This window comes from Fomitopsis serialis, assembly GCF_022376445.1.
Source record: "Fomitopsis serialis strain Sig1Antser10 chromosome Unknown B0H18scaffold_1, whole genome shotgun sequence".
Classification (NCBI taxonomy): domain Eukaryota; kingdom Fungi; phylum Basidiomycota; class Agaricomycetes; order Polyporales; family Fomitopsidaceae; genus Fomitopsis; species Fomitopsis serialis.
This window is the reverse complement of record NW_025954961.1, coordinates 820,591-844,035: the sequence shown is the minus strand read 5'-3', so window position 1 is coordinate 844,035 and position 23,445 is coordinate 820,591. Positions and strand designations below refer to the sequence as shown.

The window sequence follows — 23,445 nt, the reverse complement described above, 5'->3', positions numbered from 1 at the left end:
TGCCCGCCTTCCCCAAGATCACTATCGCAGTTGCTGACTAAGCAGACCGTCCGTACGCCTTGTTGCCAACACACGTGCTGCTCCCCTTCATTGTCGCGCCGTCGCGCACGTCGAGCACGTCCCACGCACCACCATGTACAGAAGCCACTCACCAGCGCAGTCGACGACCTCTGCCTCCGATGACGAGGAGGAAAAATTCAACAAGTCGACGGATGCCTTGATCATCACCCCTGCTCAGTGGTCATCTCGACTCCATCCATTCCCTCTCCCACCAGTTTCGGCCACTCCTTCCTTGTCGCTTGCAGCTCGTTTGCCTCCCGAGATTCTCATCCACATTTTGAAACACCTTCATTCATCCAAGGACCTCTATCATGCTCTTCTCGTCTCCCGCGCCTGGTGCGAATGCTCGGTCGAGCTCCTCTGGTATCGACCCAACTTCACAAGGCTCAGTACATTGGTGAAGATGATGAGAGTCCTCTCTCGACAAGACCAGACGTTCGAGTACGCCCGCTTCATCGTCGCCTCAACTTCATCTACCTGGGCAACGAAATGACGGACTCATTATTGTCTCGCCTCGCGAACTGCGTGAGGCTTGAGCGGTTGACCCTAATCAACTGCACCTCCATCACCGACGATGGCCTTACACGCGTTCTACCATCCTGTCACAATCTGGTGGCACTCGACCTGACGAGTGTCAGCGACGTTACCGACCCGTCTATTATCGCCCTCGCAGCAGCTACATCGAAACTACAGGGTATCAATCTCGGTGGCTGCAAGAAGCTCACGGATGCCTCGGTTGTAGCCCTCGCTGCGAACTGCCCTCTCCTACGACGCGTCAAGCTGAACGGCGTGGAGCTCATCACGGACGAGTCGGTCTCAGCACTTGCGACCTCCTGCCCGCTGCTGCTCGAGATCGACCTCCAGAACTGCAAGCTCATCACAGACGTATCCGTTCGGAAGATATGGGCCCACCTCACGATGATGCGCGAGATGAAACTGTCACATTGCGTGGAGCTCACCGACCTCGCGTTTCCTGCGCCAGCACGGGTTGAGGTGCAGTTTGCCACTGGATTGAACCCCTTCCCTGCGTCCAGTGCGGCGGTAGCCGATTCACTACCACCTCTCCGAGTTTCGCACACATTCGAGCATCTCCGTATGCTTGACCTCACCGCATGTTCGCAAATCACGGATGATGCGATCGAAGGCATCGTGTCGGTCGCTCCGAAAGTACGGAATCTCGTCCTCGCCAAGTGCTCGCAGTTGACGGATGCCGCCGTCGAGAGCCTATGCAAACTCGAGAGGCACCTTCATTACCTTCACTTGGGCCATGCTTCTGCTATCACGGACCGCTCGATCAGGAGCCTGGCGAGATCTTGTACGAGGTTGCGATACATCGACCTTGCAAGTGAGTTGCAGTCGCGTTTCCTCTCCAGCGCCTCATTGATGTCTTCCAAGACTGCACAGAGCTCACCGACATGTCCGTATACGAGCTTTGCAGCCTACAGAAGCTCCGCCGAATTGGTCTTGTCCGTGTCACCAATCTGACTGACCAGGCCATCTACGCGCTTGGGGAACGGCATGCCACCCTTGAGCGCATACATTTGTCGTATTGCGACCAAATCACTGTGCCCGCCATTCACTTCCTGCTGCAAAAGCTCCCTAAGCTGACACACTTGAGCCTCACGGGCATCCCATCGTTTCGCCGGTCTGAGTTGCAGCAGTTTTGCCGTGCGCCACCACAGGTATGTTTTCAGTCGGAATCATGCAAGGTCTTGACTGAATTGGTTCTAGGAATTCAATACAAGCCAACGGGCAGCGTTCTGCGTCTACTCAGGAAGGGGCGTACAAGAGCTGCGCGCATTCCTGATGGAACTCTTCACGCATATCATGGATGATAGCAGCAGTGTAGATGAAGACGTGCGATACGATCGTCGCTATGATGCGGACTATGGACACTATGACACAGAACCCGGGGATGCCGACGGAGATGAGGACGATGAAGACGATGCAGAATTCTACAACAACCCAAACATCGTCGTCACGCGACGCGGGTACAGCCCAGATGCAACCGTCGTTTTTCGTAATTATGTGCCGCCTACAACCAGCGCGTCTGCACCACATCCGGCAGCCGTCTCAAGAGAGTTGCAGATGCTTCGCGACCGAGGAAGCTACCCAGTACCACGCTCCACCGTCATAGTTCAGCCACATCCAACGATTGACCAACCAGCGGCAGGGCCGTCTCGGAGAACAAGAGGGGGCTTCGGTCAGCAGCCGATCATCGAGGCGTCGACCTCTCCCGCACCAAGCGATGTCGCGTCGAATCGAAGTGGAGGAACCAATGAGTCGACTGACACCGCCTTCTTCCGCACGTATGCAGATAGGCCGACGTCGGGGGGAGCGAGATACGGCGTGATGACGCCAGACCTAGTGTTCGCAGAGATCGGTCACGGACGGGGGGCGGACCCAGGGCCCAGCAATACGTACACGTACCCTCAAAGTCGTGCCGGCATGACTTCCATGAATGCGGCGGCGATGTATGGCATGCAACCTGTCGCACAAGCTTTCGCGAACATCCAATCTGGGTCGACCATGTCAAATGGGTCTAGATTACCCGTCGTGGACCGCGACGTACCGATGGACTATCCTGACTCGCGTTCGATCCTCGTCGATGCATCCAACTCGTACCACCACACTCCCGGACGAGGCGAGGCATCGTCGTCGTGGACGGGGGACATGCAGCACGAGAGCGGAACGCGGTCGCTCTCGTCTTCGCCGACGACGCGCGAGCTGCAGGAGTCGATCCACTCCGCGCTGGGCCCGCAATCCGGGTTTTTCGAGAATAGGGAAGGAGACTCGCGGGGAGGAGCGTGAAGCGGAGCCTCAGAAACACGATCAGCGTAGCGGAGCAGTACGCGAGCTCGTTCTTCTTTGGGGGACGAGGTTCGAGCGGCGGGCATGAGGGCGCTGCGGGACCCGCTACCAGCCGAGAGGCGGACTCGCATGGACATTAGGTTTGCTATCATCTGTATCGGTGCATATGGCCTTTTCCAATTGATCACAGGTCGTCTACTACTCATCCAATCGCATGGTTTTCTCATTTCTATGTTGTAACTCCCCGTGTTCCCAAGTGTTTCTCGTACTCAACGGGTGCAGCGTCATTTGTCCGGACTTGTGGTCGCTGCGTATGTATACCCGTACCCATCACAATATGTATATAAGTAGACTCGTGGAATCGTCTGAGCGTGTTCATTCCCTCATTCCTCGCACTCGATCGTCTGCAAGGCAGGCGCCGAATGAGCGCCCCCGCCAATAGCAAGCTGTTCTCAGTGCCAGTGGCTGCGGTTATATATTTGATTAGCTGCTGTCTTCCGCCTCACTGCCTTCTGTGTCTCTCCGTCCACCCCCTCCACAACGATGAACATCCGGCTAGCGCGGGTGAGACGCTCGTACACACAGTCAGGCCTACATGCGCTGATTCACGCCAGGTAGAAGACCTACCGGGGATGCAGGGATGCAACCTGCAGAACCTGCCCGAAAACTATACGATGAAGTACTGTACGTCTCGCTAGCCTAGGCCCGCATCGGAACCACCTAACGTGGCACGAAATGTAGACCTGTACCATATCTTGACCTGGCCCCAGCTGTCGTACGTTGCGGAGGACGAGAAGGGCCGGATAGTGGGTTACATCCTTGCCAAGATGTGCTTCTCGCCATGTCTTCCTGCGCGTGGTTCAAATCGCTGACTCATTTGCGTACTGGCACATAGGGAAGAGGACCTAGCAGAAGACCAGGAGCCGCACGGGCACGTCACGTCGATATCAGTACTGAGGTCGTACAGACGGCTGGGTCTGGCGAAGAGGTTGATGGTCCAGTCTCGTACGTCCTCCCCTCGTCACGCTATCTATGCGGAACTGAACATTGGTGGCTTTTGCAGAAGAGTCCATGGCGACGGTTTTCCGCGCCTCCTACGTCTCGTTGCACGTCCGCAAGTCGAACCGTGCGGCGCTGTCGCTCTACAGGGACACGCTTGGGTTCACAGTAAAAGACATCGAGAAGAAGTATTGTGAGTGACCTCTGACTATTCTCTGACGAGTCCTGACCGCCGATTGTAGATGCGGACGGCGAGGACGCATATGCTATGAAGTTGTCACTCAAGGATCTTGTCCGATGACCTGTTGTACAACAAGGTGTACAATACATACTGATACATACGATAACTTACGCGGCGAGAATCGTGTTACCCGGGAACCAGGAGGGATGCGGTAGACTAGTCTACAACAACAGATCCTCCTCCGGCTGGCCCGTCGGCACTGTCGACACCTCTGGATGAGCTTCAGCATCCCCGTTGCGCCCTATCCCAGACGCGTCAGGTGCCTGCAGCGACGGAACTCTCCTTGTTGATAGCCACAGCTTCCCTGATGAACTGAGCGGTCGCCAGCCCAAGCTCGTAGTATCCGTCGTTTGTCTTACTGCCGAACATACCGGTGTGCGCCTGCACTTCGTCCTGCGCTAGCGCATTCCGTGCCTCCAGGAAATGCTCTGCGACGATCGTACCCTGCTTGGGGAGTACGATGAATGTACGTGGCTCCGGGTTAGACGAAGGTTCTGCAGGAAGGGAGGTGTAGAATCTAACGTTACGGCAATACTGAGCATGCCAGTACGCAGCCTGAGATAGCGAGATACACACGTTCGGAAGATGACCCCCATGTCCCTCTCGACCGCCAAAAGCCTCTCCAACCTCCTGTGCAGCGCACGCTCGTCCCACAGCGTGCCCACGTACTTCATATGGTCCGCCGCCCACTTGTACCCTAACCCAAGGTCCTCGCGCTTCCAGTACGCAGTGCCCGCTGCTGCCCCAGCAACGAGCGCCCCGCCCACCGCATACGCCGCGGGTGCCCACTTCTGCCAGGCGCTGGCAGTCTGGGCGGCCACCGGGGGCGCGGTGATGGCCGCCTTGGGCGCAGAGGCGGTGGTCGTGACTGGGGACTTCGAGGTGAAGGATTGGAAGGCAGAGTATGCGGAGCGGGCGCTCTGGACGTAGGAGGCAGCTTGGGTTGCGCTGTTCTTGAAGACGTAGGGGTGCAGGCCGAGATACTGGGTGGTGTGATCAGAACTTTGAAGGGAAGGGAGATGGGGAAGACGCACGGGTGTGTCAAATGCTAGGCATGCGACGATGTTCGGCCAGATAGGTGCTGCACTGTCTGGTCGTGTACGGACGAATTCGAGGAGAGCATCTGCGGTGAGCAGGCCGCCCATGCTAGACATTGCAGAGGTTGGAGCAAGGGGAATACAGTATCCTATCGATACATACCTGTGCCCACAGAGTACTATCCTTGCTTTGCCTGCGCCACCACCTGTACCATTGGCTACCTCCCTTTGCACGGTTAGGTTGGTCAACCAGTCGGCGAACCGGACCACGGCCTCGGTCTACCGGTCATGGTCTCAGCATGTAACCTGGCCAGCAGGCGGTGCTTCTCACCAAGTCTCCCTTGGTCTAGAAGGCAATGAGGCTAGAGTGATTGGATGTTTACTGGACACGGCTCACCTCGTACGCTGGGAAGACGACGCATTCCACGACTGTATTCTGGATAGTCTCGGAGAGGATATGCTGCAGTCTCTGGGGAAACTGGACAAATGTGCTGTCCGTTCCCTTGAACCTAACTCCAGGTGAGCTTGGCTGGATACTGTAGCAATGCTGGTCGCGTACCCGTGGATGAATATGACAAGAAGTAGATCGGGAGGCAGCGGCGGGGCTGCCGGTGGAATAGCGGGTGTAGGTTCACTTTGGTGGGCGACCTCCTGTGTGTCCGACATGGTTGGCTATTCGACAGAGCACAGTAGTATACAAGCAGTCAAAGAAGTTCAACAGCCTGAGTGTGTAACAAGAGTAAGGCCGGCGGCCTCGGCCAAGTGGGAGTGGCCGGGAGATCGCTCGCGGGGTGGATGATCGCGAGAGTCCACCGAGATCCCTGCCCGATCGTGTTCTCACTCTCGCCACCATGTCCTCCCGCTCGCCTGCTCCTTCGCCTGTCCCTTCGCCTGCTCCGTCTGCTAGTGCAAGCACATCCAAAGCATCGTTGGCGCTGTCGTATCTCGGTCTTCCCGACGACTACTCTCCCTCACCCGATGCACAGCCCGTCGAGTTTCTGACTAAGCACTTCCGCGAGCTGCCTCCACATCTACTTGTTCACTTCTCCGCAACAATCACACCCAAGCAGCGCTCCGTCATCCCTGCTATTCGCAATAGAAGGCTCAGATACGTGGAATCCAGTCCCCCAGAACTATCTCTTGCTTCCGCGAAGGCTGCGTGGCCGACACTATGGCCGGGAAGGGAGCCGCCAGGTCGGGAACAGGGCGAGGAAGAGCGCGAATGGGCGGAGAAGTTCTTCATGGGCAGCAGTCTAAAGCCACATGTCGGCAAGCTAGGCATGCTGCTCGGTGGCTATGAGGAAGAACGGTCTGCTGAGTATGTTAGGGCGCAGCGACGTGCGGCAGCGGAGGAGTTGGATAGAGTGCCGGAGGAGGAAGAGAGTGAAGAGGAAGAAGAAGAGGAGGAGGAAGTGCCGCCGCCACCAGAAGAAGAGGACACCGGAGAAGACACGAAGGCGTGGTTCCTTCGCCGTGTCAGGGAGCGCTTGATCTATGGCTTACTCGAGGTACGTTATTTAGTGATTCTCTGTGGGTGACTCGACTGATCATGGCAATCGTTTGAAACATATACAGTCCATTGACTACGATACAGTTGATTGGGACGAATCTTGGGACGGAGACAATGACCGTGCAGCGCAAGAAGCATGGTTTGACGAAGAAGAGGAAAGCGCTGAGACACCCCCGGACATGGCTGCAGAAATTGCTCGCCTTGCCGCGACGCTGCCAAACATCCCGAGGAAGGGCGGTCAGCCCCCAACTGCAAACGGTGTTAGTCATGTCGTGGAAGAAATCTGATACTTAGGACGCTCTTGGTTGTGCGGCCATGTATCATTGTGCGTGTTCGATGCCACACTGCTAATGATGGGAATGGCACGCCTTTGTCAAGACAATAGGTGACAACACCATCCCAATTCACAGGAAACGGCCTACTGACACGTCCTACAACAGTGATAACAGCCACTTCGATCTCCCGACGCAAAGGAGTAGAAGGAGGTCTTAGGGCATATGACCAGTACTGAGGTGGTCACTAATGTTCGCGCTTTGCAGCCTCACTCCAGCGTGCTTAAGCGACCTAACTTTGCGACCACGTTCTGCTCCCATTCCGCTTGGGTTAGTCGATGTTATCAATCATAGCTTCGGGTGAGCATCGGTACAGGAACGTTTGCTCGCTCTCGCTCTCACACCCACTTGTTGTTCTTGACAAGGCACACGGGGATCATCGATCAAGTCACACAAAACAGTGAAAGGCCGCTTCAGAGGTTTCCGCGGGCAGACGATTTGCGTTCCATACCCGGGCATACTTGTATCGAGGTGTTCCGAGCAACACGCAAATGCGTCTTGTCGCATCTGCCGTGTTTTCGCAAGGTCAAGAACATGCTCACAAAGCTTATGTCTACACACTGGTATGGTTCCCTGATTCTGTTTGCTGCAACTCCGCTGTCCCCGACAAGTCTCGGCGTGGCTCGACGTTGACTGGATACGGTCACGGGGCAACGACAACGCGCTTGTGGCTGAAGGTGCGTCTTAGTACTTAAAAGTTATCATATTCATAATCCATTTGACAGAAACATGCGCAGAAGTGAGTAAGTTACAAGTGCCAGCTTGCGATACGGAAAGGCCTTTCTTGTACTTTTGCGTGCAAGTCAACACAGAAACAGATTTGCCCCTCTGCAAAGTTTGGTGAGAGTAATCGGCGACCGCGCCAAGCAAACGCCAAGACGTGCTCGCACACCTTGCGTGAGTGGGTTCGTACATTGACATCTGAACAACGGTGCGCGAGGTATGAACCGATGTGCTAAGCACTTACGACCTCTACAGTCGCCGCCGTGTTTCATGCAAGTCATGCGGCATCAAAATTTTCACAAACAAATGCATGGGTGGTCAGCATCGCGAGTGTATTGTTGTGCGAACAAAGCTGGCGAGGCGCCGTGGGACGACTCTCACCGAACAGAGTGCCCCGGATCCGAAATGGCGTGCCAAAGTGCCTCTTCCTTCTGGCCACGTTTTCGCTTTCCTTGTTCTTCGCCACATGCATCGCGGCGATAGCTCTCGGCGGCTGTCCCTGGGATGCCGGCATCTTCCTCACATCTCCACACGTACGTTCAGGGCGAGGACGTGTGCCGCTGTGGCGTACGCTAGTAGCTGTTCTTGTATTCTGTCTGACCTAGCGTGTCCCGCTGAGTGATAGATGCCCATCAGGCGTACTCGGAGGTCCGGGGGTTATAGACAGAGATACAGCAGAGCGTCTAGCTATAGCGGCGGGCTTACTTATATACTAATCATGATCCTCGTCGTGGTCAGACAGGTCCCAAGCGTCCCTTCGGGCCTCCCATAGCGCAAGCACCGTCGTGATCATGGCCTCGGTCCCGAAGTTTAGGTTGAACACCGGCGCCGAGATGCCAGCCATTGGTGAGCTTCGGAGGCGCCTCCTTACCTTGCAAAAATGCTGAGCGATACACAACAGGTATGGGTTGTTGGGCCGGCTTCTCAGAAGAGGAAGCGCAAGGGGCTGTGACGTGGTTCCTTACCGCCTTGAAGGTCAGTAAAACTGCTTGCCCGCCTCTGATGCATGACCACGAAAGGTTTTCGGCAGGCTGGCTATAGGCACTTTGACACTGCATGGCTGTACGGTATGTGTCACACGTAGATCAATGGAGAGGTAAGTTGATTAACTATAGATCGCCAGGGACTGAAAAGTATCTGGGGGAAGCTATCCGACAATCCGGCATTCCGCGAGAAGAGCTATGGATCAACACGAAGTTACCGTGGCACCACGACCCCGCTCTCAAATCGGTTGAAAAGTCTCTAGATGAAAGTCTTCGGACGATAGGAATTGATTATGTCGACTCCGTTGGTAGTATGCATACAGAGGATAAAACTTTCAGCTTACTTTTTGCTCCCCAGTATTTGTTGCATTGGCCCCAGGTCGTCGACTGGCAAGATGGCGTAGGCGCTCTGGAAATGCTCCGCACAGCAGCGAAGCTCTTCCAGGAAGGCAAGGAGCCCGTCTCTGCCAAGGGCTCACCAGCATTCAACGAGACCTGGAAAGGAATGGAGGCAGTCTACCGGAAAGGGAAGGCGAGAAATATTGGAGTGAGCAATTTCTCTATCAAAACGTAGGTCTCAGCCGTCATAGACATGTATATATAGGATTGATATCGTTCTGCAGGCTGAACAAGCTTTTGGAGACGGCTGCAGTGGTGCCTGCGATAAACCAAGTCGAGTACGTATCGAGCCTCCTCAGCGATGCAACTAGTTATAAAGCTAAATCATGCCCCTTACTGCAGGATGCATCCGTACCTCGTTCAGGAGGACCTCAAGGTGTATTGTGACGCAAAGGGCATCAGGCTTGTCGCGTACACTGCAACAGGTATGCCAGGGTCTGATGACTGTCATTGACTGCGCCTCTCATTCTGTGCTGTCCGACAGGATATAGCGCTGTTCTCACAAATCCCGTCATTGTCGAGCTGGCAGAGAAGTATAGGACTTCAGCAGCCCAGGTCGTACTCGCATGGCACCTAGCTCGCGGAGTCATTGTCGTGCCCAAGAGCGCCGACCCACAGAGGCAGAAGGACAACCTCACCGTGAGCGGTCACCTTTCCACTCACAATTCGTTAGCTTACTTCGCCACCGTTTATAAGTTGCCTGCTCTCGACCCGAAGGACGTGCAACGGATTAGTACGCTGGATCGCAATGAGCGGTACAACAAAGCTGGTCCTACTGGAAAGGTGAACGGCTGGACACACGAACAGCTCGGGTGGTAGGCCCTTGTGACGCACTCGATGTTCAGACGCATCCTAGTCCACTCTGAACACCGGCCATCCCGGTGCGTTTGTACCACCTGCTTTACATAGGATCTTGTGAACGTTACGGGAATAGCGATCGTTGATGTTCACTTAGGTCACACGAGACGTGTGGGAATAGACACTCAGATCCGGACATTCCGTCCTCACCCTCATTGCATGGGGGTGGACTGGCGGGGGTGTCCACGCCGCTACACATCGCAACGCCACGATCTTCAAGTCCCGTCGATGCCGCCGATTCAACATGAGATCGACGATCGACGAAGGTTGCCTATAGATTGCCGAGATGAGGCGGCTATGCTGACCCCTGGACCTGAGTGCGATCGACTCTGTCCAGTCATTCGCTATCGCTCCGTCCCGCGCGGCAGAACTACTAGAATATCCATATCTCTCCCGGCGATATAGCTTATCTCTTGGGCTGCTATATCAATGGTGTGGGTCATACAGAAGGGCTGACCACGCATCCTCTCCCTGTCAAGGTTGACTTCGTCACGGTTCCGCGACAGAACCTGATTCACCATGTTCTCGATCCCTGCTATGCGAAGTCTGGTCATACTCTTAGTCAGTCTGGCGACAACTGTCCGAGGGCAAACTGAAGAATGGCCGGTGCATGCCAATGCTGCTGTGCCAGAGGTGAACATGACAGAGGTCTTCTCATACCCAATGCTTCCCGTGCACAAGGAGGCTTGGTCAAGGGAATCCTGGGACGGTCTCACAACGTTTGCTGCAGCATCCCCCCTCAGGTGCTTCGGTGCAGACTCCGAGACACCGTACGATGTCGCTGTCCTCGGTACGTACTTCAGTGTGACACCCGAATGTCATCTTCGTTCATATGTGCAGGTGCTCCTTTCGATACGACGACGAGCTACCGACCCGGGTATGTATGTACTCCTATGGAGGACCTCGAAGGTATTCACTGATTGTAACGTCTTGCAGTGCCCGGTTTGGCCCCAATGGCATTCGTCAGGGAGCGCGGCGTATTAACGTCAATAGTATCAACATCAATATGAAGATGAAAGTCTCTGAGCATATAGATGTCGTTGACTGTGGTGACGTCCGTGAGTCCCACTTTTATTCATGTCCGTGAACTAGGTGTATCGAGCGCGATTGCCCGGTAGCTATGGTATACACTGACAACAAGGTCGCCCTGCGTCAACTCGAGGCCGCGAACAAGATGATTTTGAATCACACAAGCCTGCGTATACACAAGGGCGAGAGCATTGCTAAGGATGGCAAGTTCCATCCCCGAGTGCTGACTTTGGTGAGAGTAGAGGGCGTACAATATATTGCATGACGTGTCCTGACGAACGGAGTCAGGGAGGCGACCACACTATCACACTCCCATTACTTCGTGGGATCAATGAGACTTATGGCCCGGTCAGGTACGAGCGAGCAATGCTCTAACATGTTTGCACGTAATTGACCATGCGAATTTCAGCGTGATCCATTTTGACAGTCACATTGGTGGGGTCCCATTACACTTTGGTTATATCCCGCCGCTCAAGTCCTGTGAGCAGATACAAGAACCTAGATCGATGGTAAGCAGAGGCGATCCACGGGCATCCGAGCGACAATGGTTGACAACGAGACAGCCTAATAGCCCGTGGTATCCAGGAGAGGTGAGTACGAACCGTCGTTCCGAGTACACATTCCTCACAATAGATATAGGAGATCCCTGTGTCTCATGGCAGCTATTTCTGGTATGCTCACAACGAGGGGCTACTCGCGCCCGACAACAAGAACATCGTCAGTCTCAGCAATATCTCGTCTTCACTTATCGCATATTGATGGACCCACGACAGCACGTTGGCATCCGCAATAGGCTAGGCAGCTGGGCAGACTACGACAACGATTATGAAGTCGGCTTCGTGATCTCCACGGCAGAAGAGTTCGAGGAGATTGGTTGGCGCGGCGTCGTGAAGCAGATCTGGGACACCGTTGGCGACAACCCGGTCTACAGTGCGTGTGCACGAACATCGACCAGGGGCACACAAATTTTTAACTATATTGCAGTGACGCTGGACATCGACGCAATTGATCCTGGATCCGCACCTGCGTTAGTAATTTCTGCTTTTCAATGATGGCATATTTGACAGCAACCACACAGAACTGGGACGTGAGTAGGAGCCAGCTTTATCTGCTAGGATGGCTAACCGCCATATCACCTTGTTAGTCCTGAGATTGGCGGCATCACGACAAGGGTACGCTTGACAAAACTTGGTTGATCATGCATCGGCTACTGAGCAGTGGTCCTCTTCCCGCGTAGGAAATCAAAAAGATTATGCAAGGTCTCGCTGGCCTCAAGATTGTCGGCGCAGACATTGTGGAGGTAGCACCAGGTATGTGGTCGCTTGTCAATAGTGACACAAGTGACTGATGCCGCAACTCAAACTAGGTTACGATACCCAGGGTAAGGACGACCAATTTGTACTCGGGAGTGGGAGACTCACAGGATATGTTTTATCCCAGCTGAACTCACGTCAATCGCCGCAGCCAACATCGGATGGGATATGCTGGCTTTGATGGCGAAGACCCCTTTGGTAAAATAGACGCATGGGCCCGGGTGTCTAGTATCAGCCTGAGGCCGCTCTGAGTGTAAGTACTCATTCGTGAACATATAATCAACGCAGACCTTAGCATCCCACGACGATTCAGCTAGCCAACTCTGGGTGTGGTAGACTACCGCGCGAACACTTCGTGAACTTCCGTTGACTCCTGCTGACCAGTGATTGTTGTTGCCATCGGATAATCATCGGCATTTGTATGGGCCACACGGGCGGCCCGATACCGTCTAAGTACTTGACGCAATACACCGTTTGCAGTGGAACCAGGAACACCACGCCGAGTCGGCGTCGGGGCTGGTATCATGAGGTCAGGCCTTCTCAGAATTGCGATATAGGCTAGGCGGAGAAAGCTGCGTTCCGTGTCCTCCAGAGTGATATAAGATCAGGCTGCAGGCCGCGCAGAGACTTCGAGTCGCTTCATCTCCTACCACTCGTAACGAACCATGGCTGCCGTACCCAAAGTCAAGCTGAACACAGGAGCGCTGATCCCCGCCGTCGGTGAGCACATATCCGGGTCGTTTCCTGGCCGAGGGCTCGTGGCAGCGGTCTTAACTACATGGATCACCTCTAGGCCTCGGCGGATGGAGCGGTACGACGAAGGAACAACACGCGCAGGCAACGCCGTGGATTCTAACGGCTATTAAGGTAGAGCTTGCTTGCTCCGCTGTAGTCTATAAGTCAATCACGTCCCCATCTAGTCTGGCTATCGTCACATTGACACAGCATGGGGATACGGTGAGCGGAACCTTCGCATGATCAGCTATCAGATCCAATGTCCGGTTCATATCGTCTCTGAACGTGGCCTTTAGGAACGGAGAAGTACACAGCGGAAGCGATTAGTTTGTCGGGCATACCTCGCGAAGACATCTGGATCACGACGAAGCTTCCGTGCGTGTTCAACGTTCAGCCTTCACGGAAGAGACTGCCTGACATTGTCATAGGTGGAGCCACCCAGGTTTGAAGACGGCTGAGGAGTCTCTCGATGACAGCCTCAAGAGACTGAACACGAGCTACGTTGACCTGGTCAGCGACCCTTCTTTGTCCGTGACGGTATGATCTGATTCAACCCTAGTATCTTCTCCACTGGCCGCAAGTGGTTGACTGGCCTGGTATGCACTATTAATCGCGTTTCCGAGGCAGAGGATTGATATAGAAGAAGACGAGGGACCAGAGTATCAGGGTCCCCACAAGATCCGTGCCAATGCTCCGTCTTCCAACGAGACGTGGGCGCAGATGGAAGAACTCTACAAGAAGGGCAAGGCGAAAAACATTGGCGTCAGTAACTTCTCCGTCAAGAAGTGAGTGGCACCACGGCACCCGGAGCGACGTGACCTAATTACCCGCGGAACCGACAGTCTGGAGAAGCTTCTGCAGACGGCGAAGATCACACCGGCCGTCAACCAGGTCGAGTAAGTGTAGAATTGTTGCATATGTATCACGTATCTGTGTCCGCTAACTGGTGTAGACTGCACCCTTATCTCGCTCAACCTCAGCTGAAGGAGTACTGTGATACGAAGGGTATCGTCTTGACTGCCTATACCCCAACTGGTGAGTCGTCGAAAAGAAAGACACGTACGGCATTGCTTATTCATTTGAATGACAGGCTACGACACCGTACGATCAGACTCAACCATCGTCGAATTGGCAGAGAAGTACAAGGTATCCCCTGCCCAAATAATCCTTGGTTGGCACCTCGCTCGGGGCGTCGTCGTTGTGCCCAAGAGCTCCAATGCGACCAGACAAAGGGACAACCTGAACGTGAGCTCCACTACCCTTCGAGAGATGGCCGGATACTGAGTCAAAGAGCAGCTGCCGACCTTGTCTCCTGAGGACGTCCAGCGTGTGACGGCCTTAGATCGTAACCAGCGGCTATGCAACAAGCCGGATGAAAATGGCGTGGTGAGTGGCTGGACCCTGGAAGAGTTGGGCTGGTGAAGAAGGTCTGTTCGAAATCGAAAGAAGATCGGACTCGGAGCGCCGTGCACGCTTCATGTCAATTGTACAGTATGCGGAGACCATATTACTCAGGAGGCAGATCAGATATTGTGTGACGTCTGAGACGAGATGAAGCCGCACGAATAGAGTAAGTTGCTGTAGGTGACCCAGTGCGATGTTCTGTACTGGCCAATTCGGAAGTCGATTGCACTCGCAGCGATGCCGACTCCATCCGCATGCTATACAATTGCACGGTGAAAGTGTGAAGACATGCCGGATACACATACTCTCGTAGGTTGTTGTATTCGAGGCTCCTCCGAGTTAAGTTGACGAGTTCGAGCACTGGCAGGGTCCGACTCAGACCTTCCAGTCTATAGGCAGCTGAGAGCGCTTCTCAACTTCGCGCGGATCGGTCACCCGGACCGGCGCTACCCGGCTGAGTAGGTTGAGTCGTTTCCTCCGGCACTCTCCCACTGACAGGTCACTCGGATCTTCTACGAGGGCTGTACTTCTCCACAGCTAAACGTTATGACCCAACTGGCTATCACTCTGCGAGGCCTCCATTTCGCTCGCCATGCAAGGTCCGCGGCACCGGGCCTTCGGCATATCGCTCGCCCTAAGCCCAACGCCCTTGCCCTTAGTAACATCGAAGTCCTACTGAGCCAATCAAGTAGCCCAGAATGCTCTGAGGGGACTCAAACTGTGTCCTGTGAACTGATTGCCGCCTCCTGCAAGTCGCATGTCCCCTTTGCCCACGTTCACTGCTATCATAAATGGGACGGATCAGCAGATTCAGTTTATATACGCTCGGGACGTCGTGTCCCACTATTCCTACCCTCCTACCGCCCTCGTGCATCCAAGCAAGCTGTCATGGTTTTGCTCGGGTATCCGAGCATTCGCGCTCAGCTCGACGCACCCAAGGACCCATGACTTTGTCTCGACTCGATCGCCTGCTGCTTGCCAGGATCGCCGACCAAGCGGAACGATACCACGGTGAGCACTTCACTGTGGCCGGTCAAATATGTTTTCCTGTCTCATGCAAGGCGCAGACGTTATTGCCCAGATCAAGGACATAGTGAACATGTCCGACGCTCAGCTCAACGTGGACGAGCGGAATTTGCTTTCCGTCGCCTACAAGAACATCACCGCCACACTCCGCGCCAGCTGGCGTACCATCGACACGCTCGAGACGCAGGGTCGGCATACCTCCAAGGAGCGCAAGCTGATGCACCGGCAGAAAGAGCGTATCGAGCACGACATAGCCGACATCTGTAAGGACGTCGTCGAGCTGCTGGAGCGCTTCCTCATACCCGCTGCGAACCCGGGTGAAGAGAAGGTGTTCTATTGCAAGATGTGAGTCGCCCCGTTCGTCCCATGACTGAGCTCATGGGGTGTAAAAGGCGAGGCGACTACTACCGATACCTTGCGGAGATGACCCACAACCACCATCGCGAGCAGTACGCGTCGACATCCCTCGACGCGTACAAGTTTGCGTACAAGCACGCGCTACATACCTTGGACCCAGCACACCCTACTCGACTTGGTCTGGCACTCAACTTCGCCGTCTACTACCACGACATATGCAACAGTGCCGAGCGGGCCTGCTTTTTGGCCAAGCATGCCTTCGACGAGGCGATCGCGGTGGCCTCCGACCCATCTTTCCCATCGTCCAATCTCGAGGATGCTCTCATGATTCTACAACTCTTGAAGGATGACCTTATTCTGTGGTCGGGCGAACTGAGGGCAGAGGGGAAACCAATTCAATGACACTGCTTGTCCTATGAGGGATTCTCAACCATAATACTACTACAGTATACATGGCCGCCTGGCGAAATGGCATCGCGTCTGACTACGATTCGGTAATCAGGAGATTGCAGGTTCGACCCCTGCGGTGGTCATTACATTTTGCCTTTTGTTTCAACGAGCGAAGTCCCGGATTCTATGCACTACCTACAGGGCTGGTTCAATTCCTCATGTCTCCCAGTACTGCAGACATCGGGATCTCGTCATTGTACGGACTATGATGTATATCGACAATGATGATATATAGCTCTCGCTGAGCTCAATGGTGGCATCGTAGCATGTTGGTACAATTGTATGTCAATCAACAGCAAAGGTTCTTTAAGCCGCAACGGTCAGGTTGCCCACGCCATCCACAACCTCCTCCGGCAGCCCCTCAATGAGCTTCGTAATCTGCAGGAAATGTGGTTAGTCCAGGCTGGTGCATAATTTACACGAACACATACCTTGCCGATAGCCACCGTCTTCCCTATATACCCAGTCAACGCATTGAGCAAACAAAATACAATAGAAAGCCATGCGAAGACTAACCTTCGTCTCGCAGAGTGAATCGGCCCAACTGGGGATAGTCAACGAAGCGTTCGACGCAGACGGGCTGCACCGTCTCAATGAGGGCTACGATCTTTTGGCCTGTAGACATGTGTCGATGACTATCAGCAGCGGTCGAGAGGGTGCTATTTTCAGGCGATCCACTTACCCTTCTTCGCGAACTGTGGCGGCTTCCTCGACTTGCGGCCGGTAGCCTTGTCGAAGTAGTGAAGGAGCGCCTACAGCAATTCTGAGTTGGGGCAGGAGCGCTAAGAAGTTGACGGCCAACGTACCGAAAGCGTGACGTCCTCTGCAAGGGTGTGTATATGCATGACCGCCGTGTATCCCGCGCAGATGATGTTCTTATGGTCCAAGATTGCCAGCTGCGCCTCGAACTGCCGTACGGCGTGCACGGGCTTGCTCGGGGTCGAGAGCACGAAGCCGGGGCTGATATCGTCGTCCTCTACGCCGCGCAAACGGATGCGGACGTTGTCGCCGCACATCGCCGTGGGGACCTCCTCCTCCATCTCGTTGTAGATTGCTGAGATCTCGACGATGTCCTTGTTCGGCATGAGCATGAGCGAGTCGCCCTTGCGCATGTGGCCCGACTCGATTTTCCCAACGGCGATGGTGCCCATGTCCTTGTACTTCTCGGAGACGGGCATCATGAGCGGCGCGTTGATCTTGCGGTTGACCATCGGCATCGTGTCGAGATGCTCCAGCAGTGAGTCGCCACTGTATGACCACAGTCAGATCGACGCAAACCTGCTGAAATGCGGTGGAGTTTACTTACTCATACCAAGAGCAGACATCCTTGGAAACTCGATCCTTCAGGTTGGCACCCGTGTAAGCCGAGACAGGGATGAAGCTAACGTCTGTTTTGATGTTGAACCGGCGGCTTTGATGAACGGTGTAAGCTTTTCCTTGATTTCGTCGAAGCGAGCCTTGGACCATTCCACCGTCGATTCGTCCATCTTATTGATGACACACACGACTTTGGATACCCCAGCCGTCTTGACCAACATGATGTGCTCTCGTGTCTGTCCGCCTTTCTCGAATCCTGTCTCGAACTCACCCTTGCGAGCGGAGATGACGAGGATTGCGACGTCTGCCTGGGCAGCACCGGAGATCATGGAGGGAACGAATGTTTTGTGACCAGGAGCATCGAGGATGGTATACCGACGCGTGTTGGTCTCGAAGTAGCCACGACCGACTTCGACTGTCTTCCCCTTTGCACGCTCCTGGGGCGTCGAATCGAGGGCCCAAGAGAGGTACCAGGAGTCACGACCAGCCTCCTTGGCTTCGCGCTCGTACTTCTCCATCGTTCGCTTGTCCACCATCCCTGTGATGTAGAGGAGGTTGCCGCCCATGGTACTCTTTCCGGCATCGACGTGACCGACGAAGACGATGTTCAGATGCTCTTTGGCTGATCGATCCTCATCAGGCATATTCTCCCGTGTTGAAGTCTGCAACTTACCATGGCCGAAGAGATCCTTGAGTGTGTTCTCATCAGCAACACGCTGCACCTCTTGGGCGATCGCGGCGGTGTCTGTCTTCGCCTTCTCGAGTGTGAATGTTTTGGATGGGGCTGCAGTAGGGGCTGGCGACTCTGATCTCGAGCTAGGTTGCGATGATGATTTAGCAGGCGTAGATGCCTTGACAGATGCAGGGATGGAGGACGCAGGCGCGGCAGGCTTGGAAGGTTCGGGCGGCGGTGCGGGTTGAGATGCAGGCGGCGGTGCGGGTTTAGATGGGGGCAACGGAGCAGGTTTGGAGCCACCAATGTTTAGAGAGATGGTAGGCGGAGGCGGAGGAGCCTCTGTCTGCGGTGCCCGCTCGAGGGGCGCAGTGGGAGCTGGGGATGACTGAGAGGACTGCTGACCGGGGAGACGGAAGGACTGCCCGGGCACGAACGAGTAGGCGTTTGCGTTGAGCTTGCTCATGGCTAGGGCTACAGATCCTGACTTTGTCGTGACAGACGGGCACTTCAGTATACAACTTGATGAGAGAGGATTCTATGGAACCAGTAGCAGGAGGAGATGGGAGGCAGCAGGCAGGTCGTCCAATGCAGCGGCCCGTACTTCAAGTTTTCGATCGCCTTCCTTGTCTGGCAGGCGCACTGCTTCGGGGCCGCTCTGTACATGAATACGTCTCATTCTGACTCTCTGGTGGAGTCCGAACCGCCTATGAATATGAAAGTCTTTGCAACTTTAGCTGACATGGCCCTCCAGAACACGGACATAGACTCAGAGCGAGACTTGCCCAAGTACATGGCACAGTACAGCATTGGATTAAACAACGAAGTAATAAGGGTGTCCGGGGGCAGCGAGGGCACATGACGGCGTCCGGAGTCTGAGGACCCCCGGAGACCGATGTCACTGGAGTGATCAATGCGCGCGACTGTGCTCGTGCATGCATTCCAGCTTAGCCCACCCTCCGACTTCCCACCTGCATGCAGACCCAGAGACCTACCTCGCCGTTCTCAAGGCCTCTTACGAATATGAGCCCCAGCCGGACTCGGAGGACGAGCTTCCCATCAAGGAGGGCCAGGTGCTGCTCCTGCTAGAGCGCACCGACGAGGAGTAAGTCGCCACGCTATCCTGTACTGCCGCACCATTGATCGTGCACCCTCCAGCTGGTGGAGAGTCAAGATCAAGCCAGACTCGCAGGATGAGGATGGTCCATCAGGAATTGTGCCAATGGCATACGTGGAGGAGGTGCGTACAGCGAACTGCCCTGCTCGCACGTGTAATTCAAATGTTACCCTTCTCAGGCCGAACACACTCGCATAGTCAAGGCATTATATGACTACGAAGCCGCACAAAGCACAGAACTAAGCATATCTGAGAACGACGTACTGTACGTCTATGGTGAAGACGAGGAGTGGATCTTGGTGCGCAAGCAGTCCGACGATAGCAAGGTTGGCTATGTACCTGGGAACTATGTTGACGAGGTGCGTTTCTTATCCCGTTGCACCTCTCACATTCATTGATCGGACGCACACTATAGGTCGGTGAGGAGTCTGCTGCCGCAGAGGTTCCAGCACCGGCAGCAGTGCCGCAGATTGTCATACCACCTTCGGTCGGTCTCTGCGATGTTGTAAGCACTCTGACAACTCTAATGCCGGCCCTCTAGCCTGCTCGACCCGTAAGTACATATGTGGACCCCGCCGATCGCGTAGCTGCAGCGCGGGCGCATTCCGACGATATCAAGACATGGGCTGTATCGGAAGTGGATAAGAAGGGGAAGAAGAAGAAAGGCACGCTAGGTGTTGGCAATGGTTCTATCTTCTTCGCTAGCGAAGCAGACAAGGTGCGTCATTGCCTTGGTGGATGTTTGTCTGGTCGCCCAAGCCCCGCTCGTGTTATCCTGCTGGCAGACCCCCGTACAGAAGTGGCAAAGCGCAGACATTCAAGATGTGCGGTTGGAGAAGACCAAGCACGTCCACATCGACATCGGCGGCGCCGAGCCCATCAGCCTGCACTTCAACGCAGGCTCGAAGGACGTCGCCGAGGCAATCACCGCCAAACTCGAGTCCTCACGCTCTGCGGCTACTGGCGCCGCTGGACCCTCGAGTCCGCCACCCGCGCCAGGACCATCTCTAGCTTCGCCAGAGGAGCCGCCTCGACGCAGCAGCCCTGCGAAAGCTGTCCACTTCGACACCGAAGAGCCCGAGATCATCCCGCCACGCGAGCCGTCGATCGACGGCGAAGAAGAGGAGGCAGCGCCGGAGGGCGAGCCCGCCGTGGTACTCTACGACTTCAATGCAGATGGCGAAGACGAGCTGTCCGTACAGGAGGGCGAGAGCTTGCTCGTGGTCGAGAAGGATAGTGCCGAGTGGTGGAAGTGCCGAAACGTGCACGGGGCTGAGGGCGTCGTCCCTGCTCAGTATGTCGAGGTCTGTGCCCCGTATTATTGGGTTTATCCTGTCCCCGGATTGAAACATGTCATAGCTGCTCAACCCCGGTGCAAGCCCAGCTATTGCGGGGCTACACGAGGAAGAGGATGCGGACGCCATACGGGCTACGCAGGAGGCCGAGGAGCGGGCCGAGACTGAACGTAGCGCACGGGAAGACCGGCGTCGAGAAGAGGAGCGCGAGCGCCAGGAGAAAGAGGGCAAAGAGCGCGAGCGTAAGAGGGAGGCGGAGCAACGGGCGAAGGCCGCAGCCGTGGCCGCCGAGGCAGACAGGAAGCGTCGAGAGCGGGAGCGGCAGGAGCGTCAGCGGTTGGAGAGGAAGCGCGTGCGAAGACGGAGGCTGAGCAAGGAAGAAGAAGGACCGCGACTCTGTTGACCATGGCGAGTCGTCAAAGAGCAGGAAGTCGAGTGGCGAGCCGAGGCGGTCGAGCGACCGTACTTCAGAGGATAAGGATTTGCCTGATCCCGCGAAGACGCGTACATGGCACGATCGGACGGGCCAGTTCCGGGTTGATGCACAGTTCCTCGGCTTCTCAGGCGGGAAGCTGCGCCTGCACAAGATCAACGGTGTTATCATCGAGGTACCGACGGACAAGATGTCTGAGGAAGACCTCAAGTACGTAGAGAAGGTCACCAGAAAGGCGCGCGAACAAACCCGGCGCAAAAACGACGACGACGACGAACCACTCGAGATCCGCAGACGATCGCTTCAGCCGGAAGCGCGTACCACTTCGAAGAAGAAACCGACAGTCGATTGGTTCGAGTTCTTCCTCAATGCTGGGTGCGACGTCGACGACTGCACGCGTTACGCGTCCTCATTTGAGCGCGACAAGATCGACGAGGCCATTCTGCCTGACATCACGGAGAGTACAATGCGCTCCCTCGGCCTGCGTGAAGGAGACATCATCCGTGTCAAGAAGGCCATCGAGCAGCGTCAGCCGAAGAATCCAAGGACGATGGTCTGACAGAGCAGATGCGCCGGGATGAGGAGCTTGCACGACAGCTGCAGGCTGAGGAGAACGGAGGCAAGCCTCGGGCCAACCTCCCAACCTCTTTGTTGGAGCAAACGGCGCACTCAAGAACAACTCAATGCGGAGAGGCCGTCCACAGGCCAGCAAGAGTCTGCCGCTCTCCAGCGTCGACCTGGACTCGATCAGTTCAGCATCTGATCAGATTCAGCGCACGAGTTCGCCGATGGTTGCAAGTCCCGAGAAGACGTCTTCGCCGTCGTCTGTGCAGCCGCCTGCACGAACCTCCTCGGCCGCTCCCATCGCCAGCGGCTTCGACGACGACGCTTGGACCAACAGGCCAAGTTCGACCAAGCCAGCCCCTACGCCAACCCCGCCCGTTGTAGCGCCTGCGCCTGCAACTGCATCTGCTCCTGCACCGCCCCCTGCACCTCCGGCGCCGCCTGCGCCAGCGCAAGGTGCTCCTTCCATTACAACTGCATCGCCTGCAGCACCTGCTAACCTGACTGATCCAGCGTCGCAGCAGACGACTGGGACAGCGCTGGCTAAGACAGACGATGATATCTTCGAGCAGCTCTCCCGTCTCGCTAAGCTCCGCACACAGAGTCCAGCGATACCGCCGCCGCAGCGTGCCCCTTCTGTCCCTGTCGCCTCCCCTGTCAGTTACCAGTCGGGCTTGGGGATGGGCTCGTCACCGGTCCCCATGGGCCAACATTTCCAGAACCAACAAACGGGGATGATGCCACCTCTCCAACAGAATGGGCCTCGTGGGCCGCTTGCGCCTGTTCCCGCCAACCAGTCTTTGCTCCAGCCTCTCGTGCCGACTACCACGCTCTTCAATGGGTTCGTTCCGACTCGCCCGCAAAGTGCGCAATCACCGTTCGCGAACCCACCACAGCAATCTCCATTCCAAAGCCCCCCGCCGCAGCCACCGTCCTTCCTTAACACTCAACCAACTGGCTACCCGGGGGCAAACCGATCGTTACTTCCGCAGCAGACCGGCTTCCCTGGTCAAAGCCCGAGCCCTCTGCAAGCACAACCAACCGGTTACCCCGGGAACTTTGGGAATACTGGGTCACTTCTCTCACAGCCAACTGGGATGCCGGGCAACAACTACTCGTCAGGACCGCTGATGTCTCAACCCACAGGCATGCCAAACGGAGGCTTCAGTGGTGCCAACGGCAACTTTGGCTCCGTGCCTTCATTCCAGGCAAACGGTGGATTCGATGGGATCCAGTCAAGTGAGTTCTACGGCTGTCGGTTTCATCTTGTCCTGACTCCGCGTAGATCCTACAGGCTTCAATCCTGGCATCGGCGCCTCTCCGTTCGGGAATGGTTTCAGTTCCCCTCCGCCGCAGCCCCAATCTAATGCCGTGGACACAACACCTGCGAATATATTTGCCAAGATGAAGAGCGGTGCCTTCGCGAACGACAACAACTCGAGTCCGCAAGGTGCAGGTGCGTAGGCAAAGATACTCTATTGAAGCTAGTTGACTGAGGTGTTTTGCAGACAAATACGACGCCCTCCGCCCTGCTCGTGAGTACATCGTGTCCGACCACCATATGCGTTGTTGACTGGGTCTTCTATTACAGCAAATTTGACTATGCAGCCCACAGGCTGGGGATACCAGGGGGCGAACGGCGGATTCACAGGTGGATACGGATATCAACACTGACACGGACTTATCTCTTATGTACCAACACACGATCTCTGCGTCGCCACTATGCTAGGATAGATGCGTTAATATACCGAGTGATGAATATACAAAGCTGAGCATAAT

The 23,445-nt window shown here is 55.5% G+C and overlaps 10 protein-coding genes and 1 non-coding gene across 11 annotated transcripts; 9 read left to right on the top strand and 2 right to left on the bottom strand.

Annotated features, from left to right (window-relative positions):
* Nucleotides 1–2: 2 nt before the first annotated feature.
* Nucleotides 3–3,258, top strand: B0H18DRAFT_1205573 (uncharacterized protein). Its single transcript, XM_048036137.1, has 4 exons — nucleotides 3–423; nucleotides 474–1,405; nucleotides 1,456–1,742; nucleotides 1,792–3,258. Exons 1-4 carry the CDS (start codon nucleotides 134–136, stop codon nucleotides 2,869–2,871), a joined length of 2,589 nt encoding a protein of 862 aa, XP_047901129.1. The 5' UTR covers nucleotides 3–133; the 3' UTR covers nucleotides 2,872–3,258.
* A 156-nt stretch (nucleotides 3,259–3,414) lies between these two features.
* B0H18DRAFT_1081028 (acyl-CoA N-acyltransferase) lies at nucleotides 3,415–4,171 on the top strand (the record flags this gene model as incomplete). The annotated part of the gene is made up of 6 exons (XM_048031321.1): nucleotides 3,415–3,435; nucleotides 3,486–3,555; nucleotides 3,613–3,700; nucleotides 3,767–3,876; nucleotides 3,935–4,063; nucleotides 4,113–4,171. 6 exons carry the CDS (start codon nucleotides 3,415–3,417, stop codon nucleotides 4,169–4,171), a joined length of 477 nt encoding a protein of 158 aa, XP_047901128.1.
* Nucleotides 4,100–5,937, bottom strand: B0H18DRAFT_10339 (uncharacterized protein). Its single transcript, XM_048030212.1, has 7 exons — nucleotides 5,708–5,937; nucleotides 5,546–5,657; nucleotides 5,480–5,494; nucleotides 5,312–5,427; nucleotides 5,146–5,257; nucleotides 4,688–5,094; nucleotides 4,100–4,628 (listed from the first exon to the last, which is right to left on the bottom strand). The coding sequence occupies exons 1-7, from the start codon at nucleotides 5,812–5,814 to the stop codon at nucleotides 4,367–4,369; spliced, it is 1,131 nt and encodes a 376-aa protein (XP_047901127.1). The 5' UTR covers nucleotides 5,815–5,937; the 3' UTR covers nucleotides 4,100–4,366.
* On the top strand, nucleotides 5,919–7,398 carry B0H18DRAFT_966519 (uncharacterized protein). Its single transcript, XM_048043348.1, has 5 exons — nucleotides 5,919–6,656; nucleotides 6,724–7,043; nucleotides 7,099–7,143; nucleotides 7,198–7,290; nucleotides 7,356–7,398. Exons 1-2 carry the CDS (start codon nucleotides 6,000–6,002, stop codon nucleotides 6,943–6,945), a joined length of 879 nt encoding a protein of 292 aa, XP_047901126.1. The 5' UTR covers nucleotides 5,919–5,999; the 3' UTR covers nucleotides 6,946–7,043; nucleotides 7,099–7,143; nucleotides 7,198–7,290; nucleotides 7,356–7,398.
* Nucleotides 7,399–8,456: 1,058 nt separating this feature from the next.
* On the top strand, nucleotides 8,457–10,001 carry B0H18DRAFT_966513 (NADP-dependent oxidoreductase domain-containing protein). Its single transcript, XM_048043347.1, has 9 exons — nucleotides 8,457–8,559; nucleotides 8,615–8,688; nucleotides 8,744–8,780; nucleotides 8,837–9,000; nucleotides 9,055–9,266; nucleotides 9,320–9,373; nucleotides 9,438–9,520; nucleotides 9,580–9,734; nucleotides 9,792–10,001. The coding sequence occupies exons 1-9, from the start codon at nucleotides 8,505–8,507 to the stop codon at nucleotides 9,912–9,914; spliced, it is 957 nt and encodes a 318-aa protein (XP_047901125.1). The 5' UTR covers nucleotides 8,457–8,504; the 3' UTR covers nucleotides 9,915–10,001.
* A 471-nt stretch (nucleotides 10,002–10,472) lies between these two features.
* Nucleotides 10,473–12,502, top strand: B0H18DRAFT_1205568 (Arginase/deacetylase; the record flags this gene model as incomplete). Its single annotated transcript, XM_048036136.1, has 15 exons — nucleotides 10,473–10,743; nucleotides 10,794–10,830; nucleotides 10,890–11,011; nucleotides 11,072–11,214; nucleotides 11,271–11,335; nucleotides 11,392–11,491; nucleotides 11,546–11,572; nucleotides 11,622–11,699; nucleotides 11,756–11,912; nucleotides 11,967–12,009; nucleotides 12,061–12,069; nucleotides 12,127–12,154; nucleotides 12,220–12,292; nucleotides 12,349–12,363; nucleotides 12,423–12,502. 15 exons carry the CDS (start codon nucleotides 10,473–10,475, stop codon nucleotides 12,500–12,502), a joined length of 1,248 nt encoding a protein of 415 aa, XP_047901124.1.
* Nucleotides 12,503–12,763: 261 nt separating this feature from the next.
* On the top strand, nucleotides 12,764–14,556 carry B0H18DRAFT_966504 (NADP-dependent oxidoreductase domain-containing protein). Its single transcript, XM_048043346.1, has 11 exons — nucleotides 12,764–13,015; nucleotides 13,089–13,162; nucleotides 13,216–13,252; nucleotides 13,327–13,405; nucleotides 13,459–13,540; nucleotides 13,590–13,626; nucleotides 13,677–13,815; nucleotides 13,873–13,926; nucleotides 13,983–14,065; nucleotides 14,121–14,275; nucleotides 14,327–14,556. The coding sequence occupies exons 1-11, from the start codon at nucleotides 12,961–12,963 to the stop codon at nucleotides 14,450–14,452; spliced, it is 921 nt and encodes a 306-aa protein (XP_047901123.1). The 5' UTR covers nucleotides 12,764–12,960; the 3' UTR covers nucleotides 14,453–14,556.
* A 671-nt stretch (nucleotides 14,557–15,227) lies between these two features.
* On the top strand, nucleotides 15,228–16,219 carry B0H18DRAFT_924842 (14-3-3-like protein; the record flags this gene model as incomplete). The annotated part of the gene is made up of 3 exons (XM_048041615.1): nucleotides 15,228–15,445; nucleotides 15,502–15,805; nucleotides 15,853–16,219. The coding sequence occupies exons 1-3, from the start codon at nucleotides 15,379–15,381 to the stop codon at nucleotides 16,217–16,219; spliced, it is 738 nt and encodes a 245-aa protein (XP_047901122.1). The 5' UTR covers nucleotides 15,228–15,378.
* Nucleotides 16,220–16,271: 52 nt separating this feature from the next.
* B0H18DRAFT_t5 lies at nucleotides 16,272–16,350 on the top strand. The gene has a single exon. It is a non-coding gene; the product is annotated as a tRNA-Arg (tRNA).
* On the bottom strand, nucleotides 16,283–18,855 carry B0H18DRAFT_966498 (eukaryotic polypeptide chain release factor 3). Its single transcript, XM_048043345.1, has 6 exons — nucleotides 17,654–18,855; nucleotides 17,074–17,515; nucleotides 16,950–17,019; nucleotides 16,784–16,882; nucleotides 16,699–16,721; nucleotides 16,283–16,645 (listed from the first exon to the last, which is right to left on the bottom strand). Exons 1-6 carry the CDS (start codon nucleotides 18,721–18,723, stop codon nucleotides 16,574–16,576), a joined length of 1,776 nt encoding a protein of 591 aa, XP_047901121.1. The 5' UTR covers nucleotides 18,724–18,855; the 3' UTR covers nucleotides 16,283–16,573.
* Nucleotides 18,856–19,192: 337 nt separating this feature from the next.
* Nucleotides 19,193–23,340, top strand: B0H18DRAFT_1205565 (uncharacterized protein; the record flags this gene model as incomplete). Its single annotated transcript, XM_048036135.1, has 13 exons — nucleotides 19,193–19,362; nucleotides 19,416–19,497; nucleotides 19,554–19,733; nucleotides 19,790–19,861; nucleotides 19,916–20,092; nucleotides 20,160–20,678; nucleotides 20,734–21,021; nucleotides 21,050–21,629; nucleotides 21,665–21,816; nucleotides 21,870–22,905; nucleotides 22,952–23,122; nucleotides 23,175–23,201; nucleotides 23,258–23,340. The coding sequence occupies 13 exons, from the start codon at nucleotides 19,193–19,195 to the stop codon at nucleotides 23,338–23,340; spliced, it is 3,537 nt and encodes a 1,178-aa protein (XP_047901120.1).
* Between the last annotated feature and the right edge of the window lie 105 nt (nucleotides 23,341–23,445).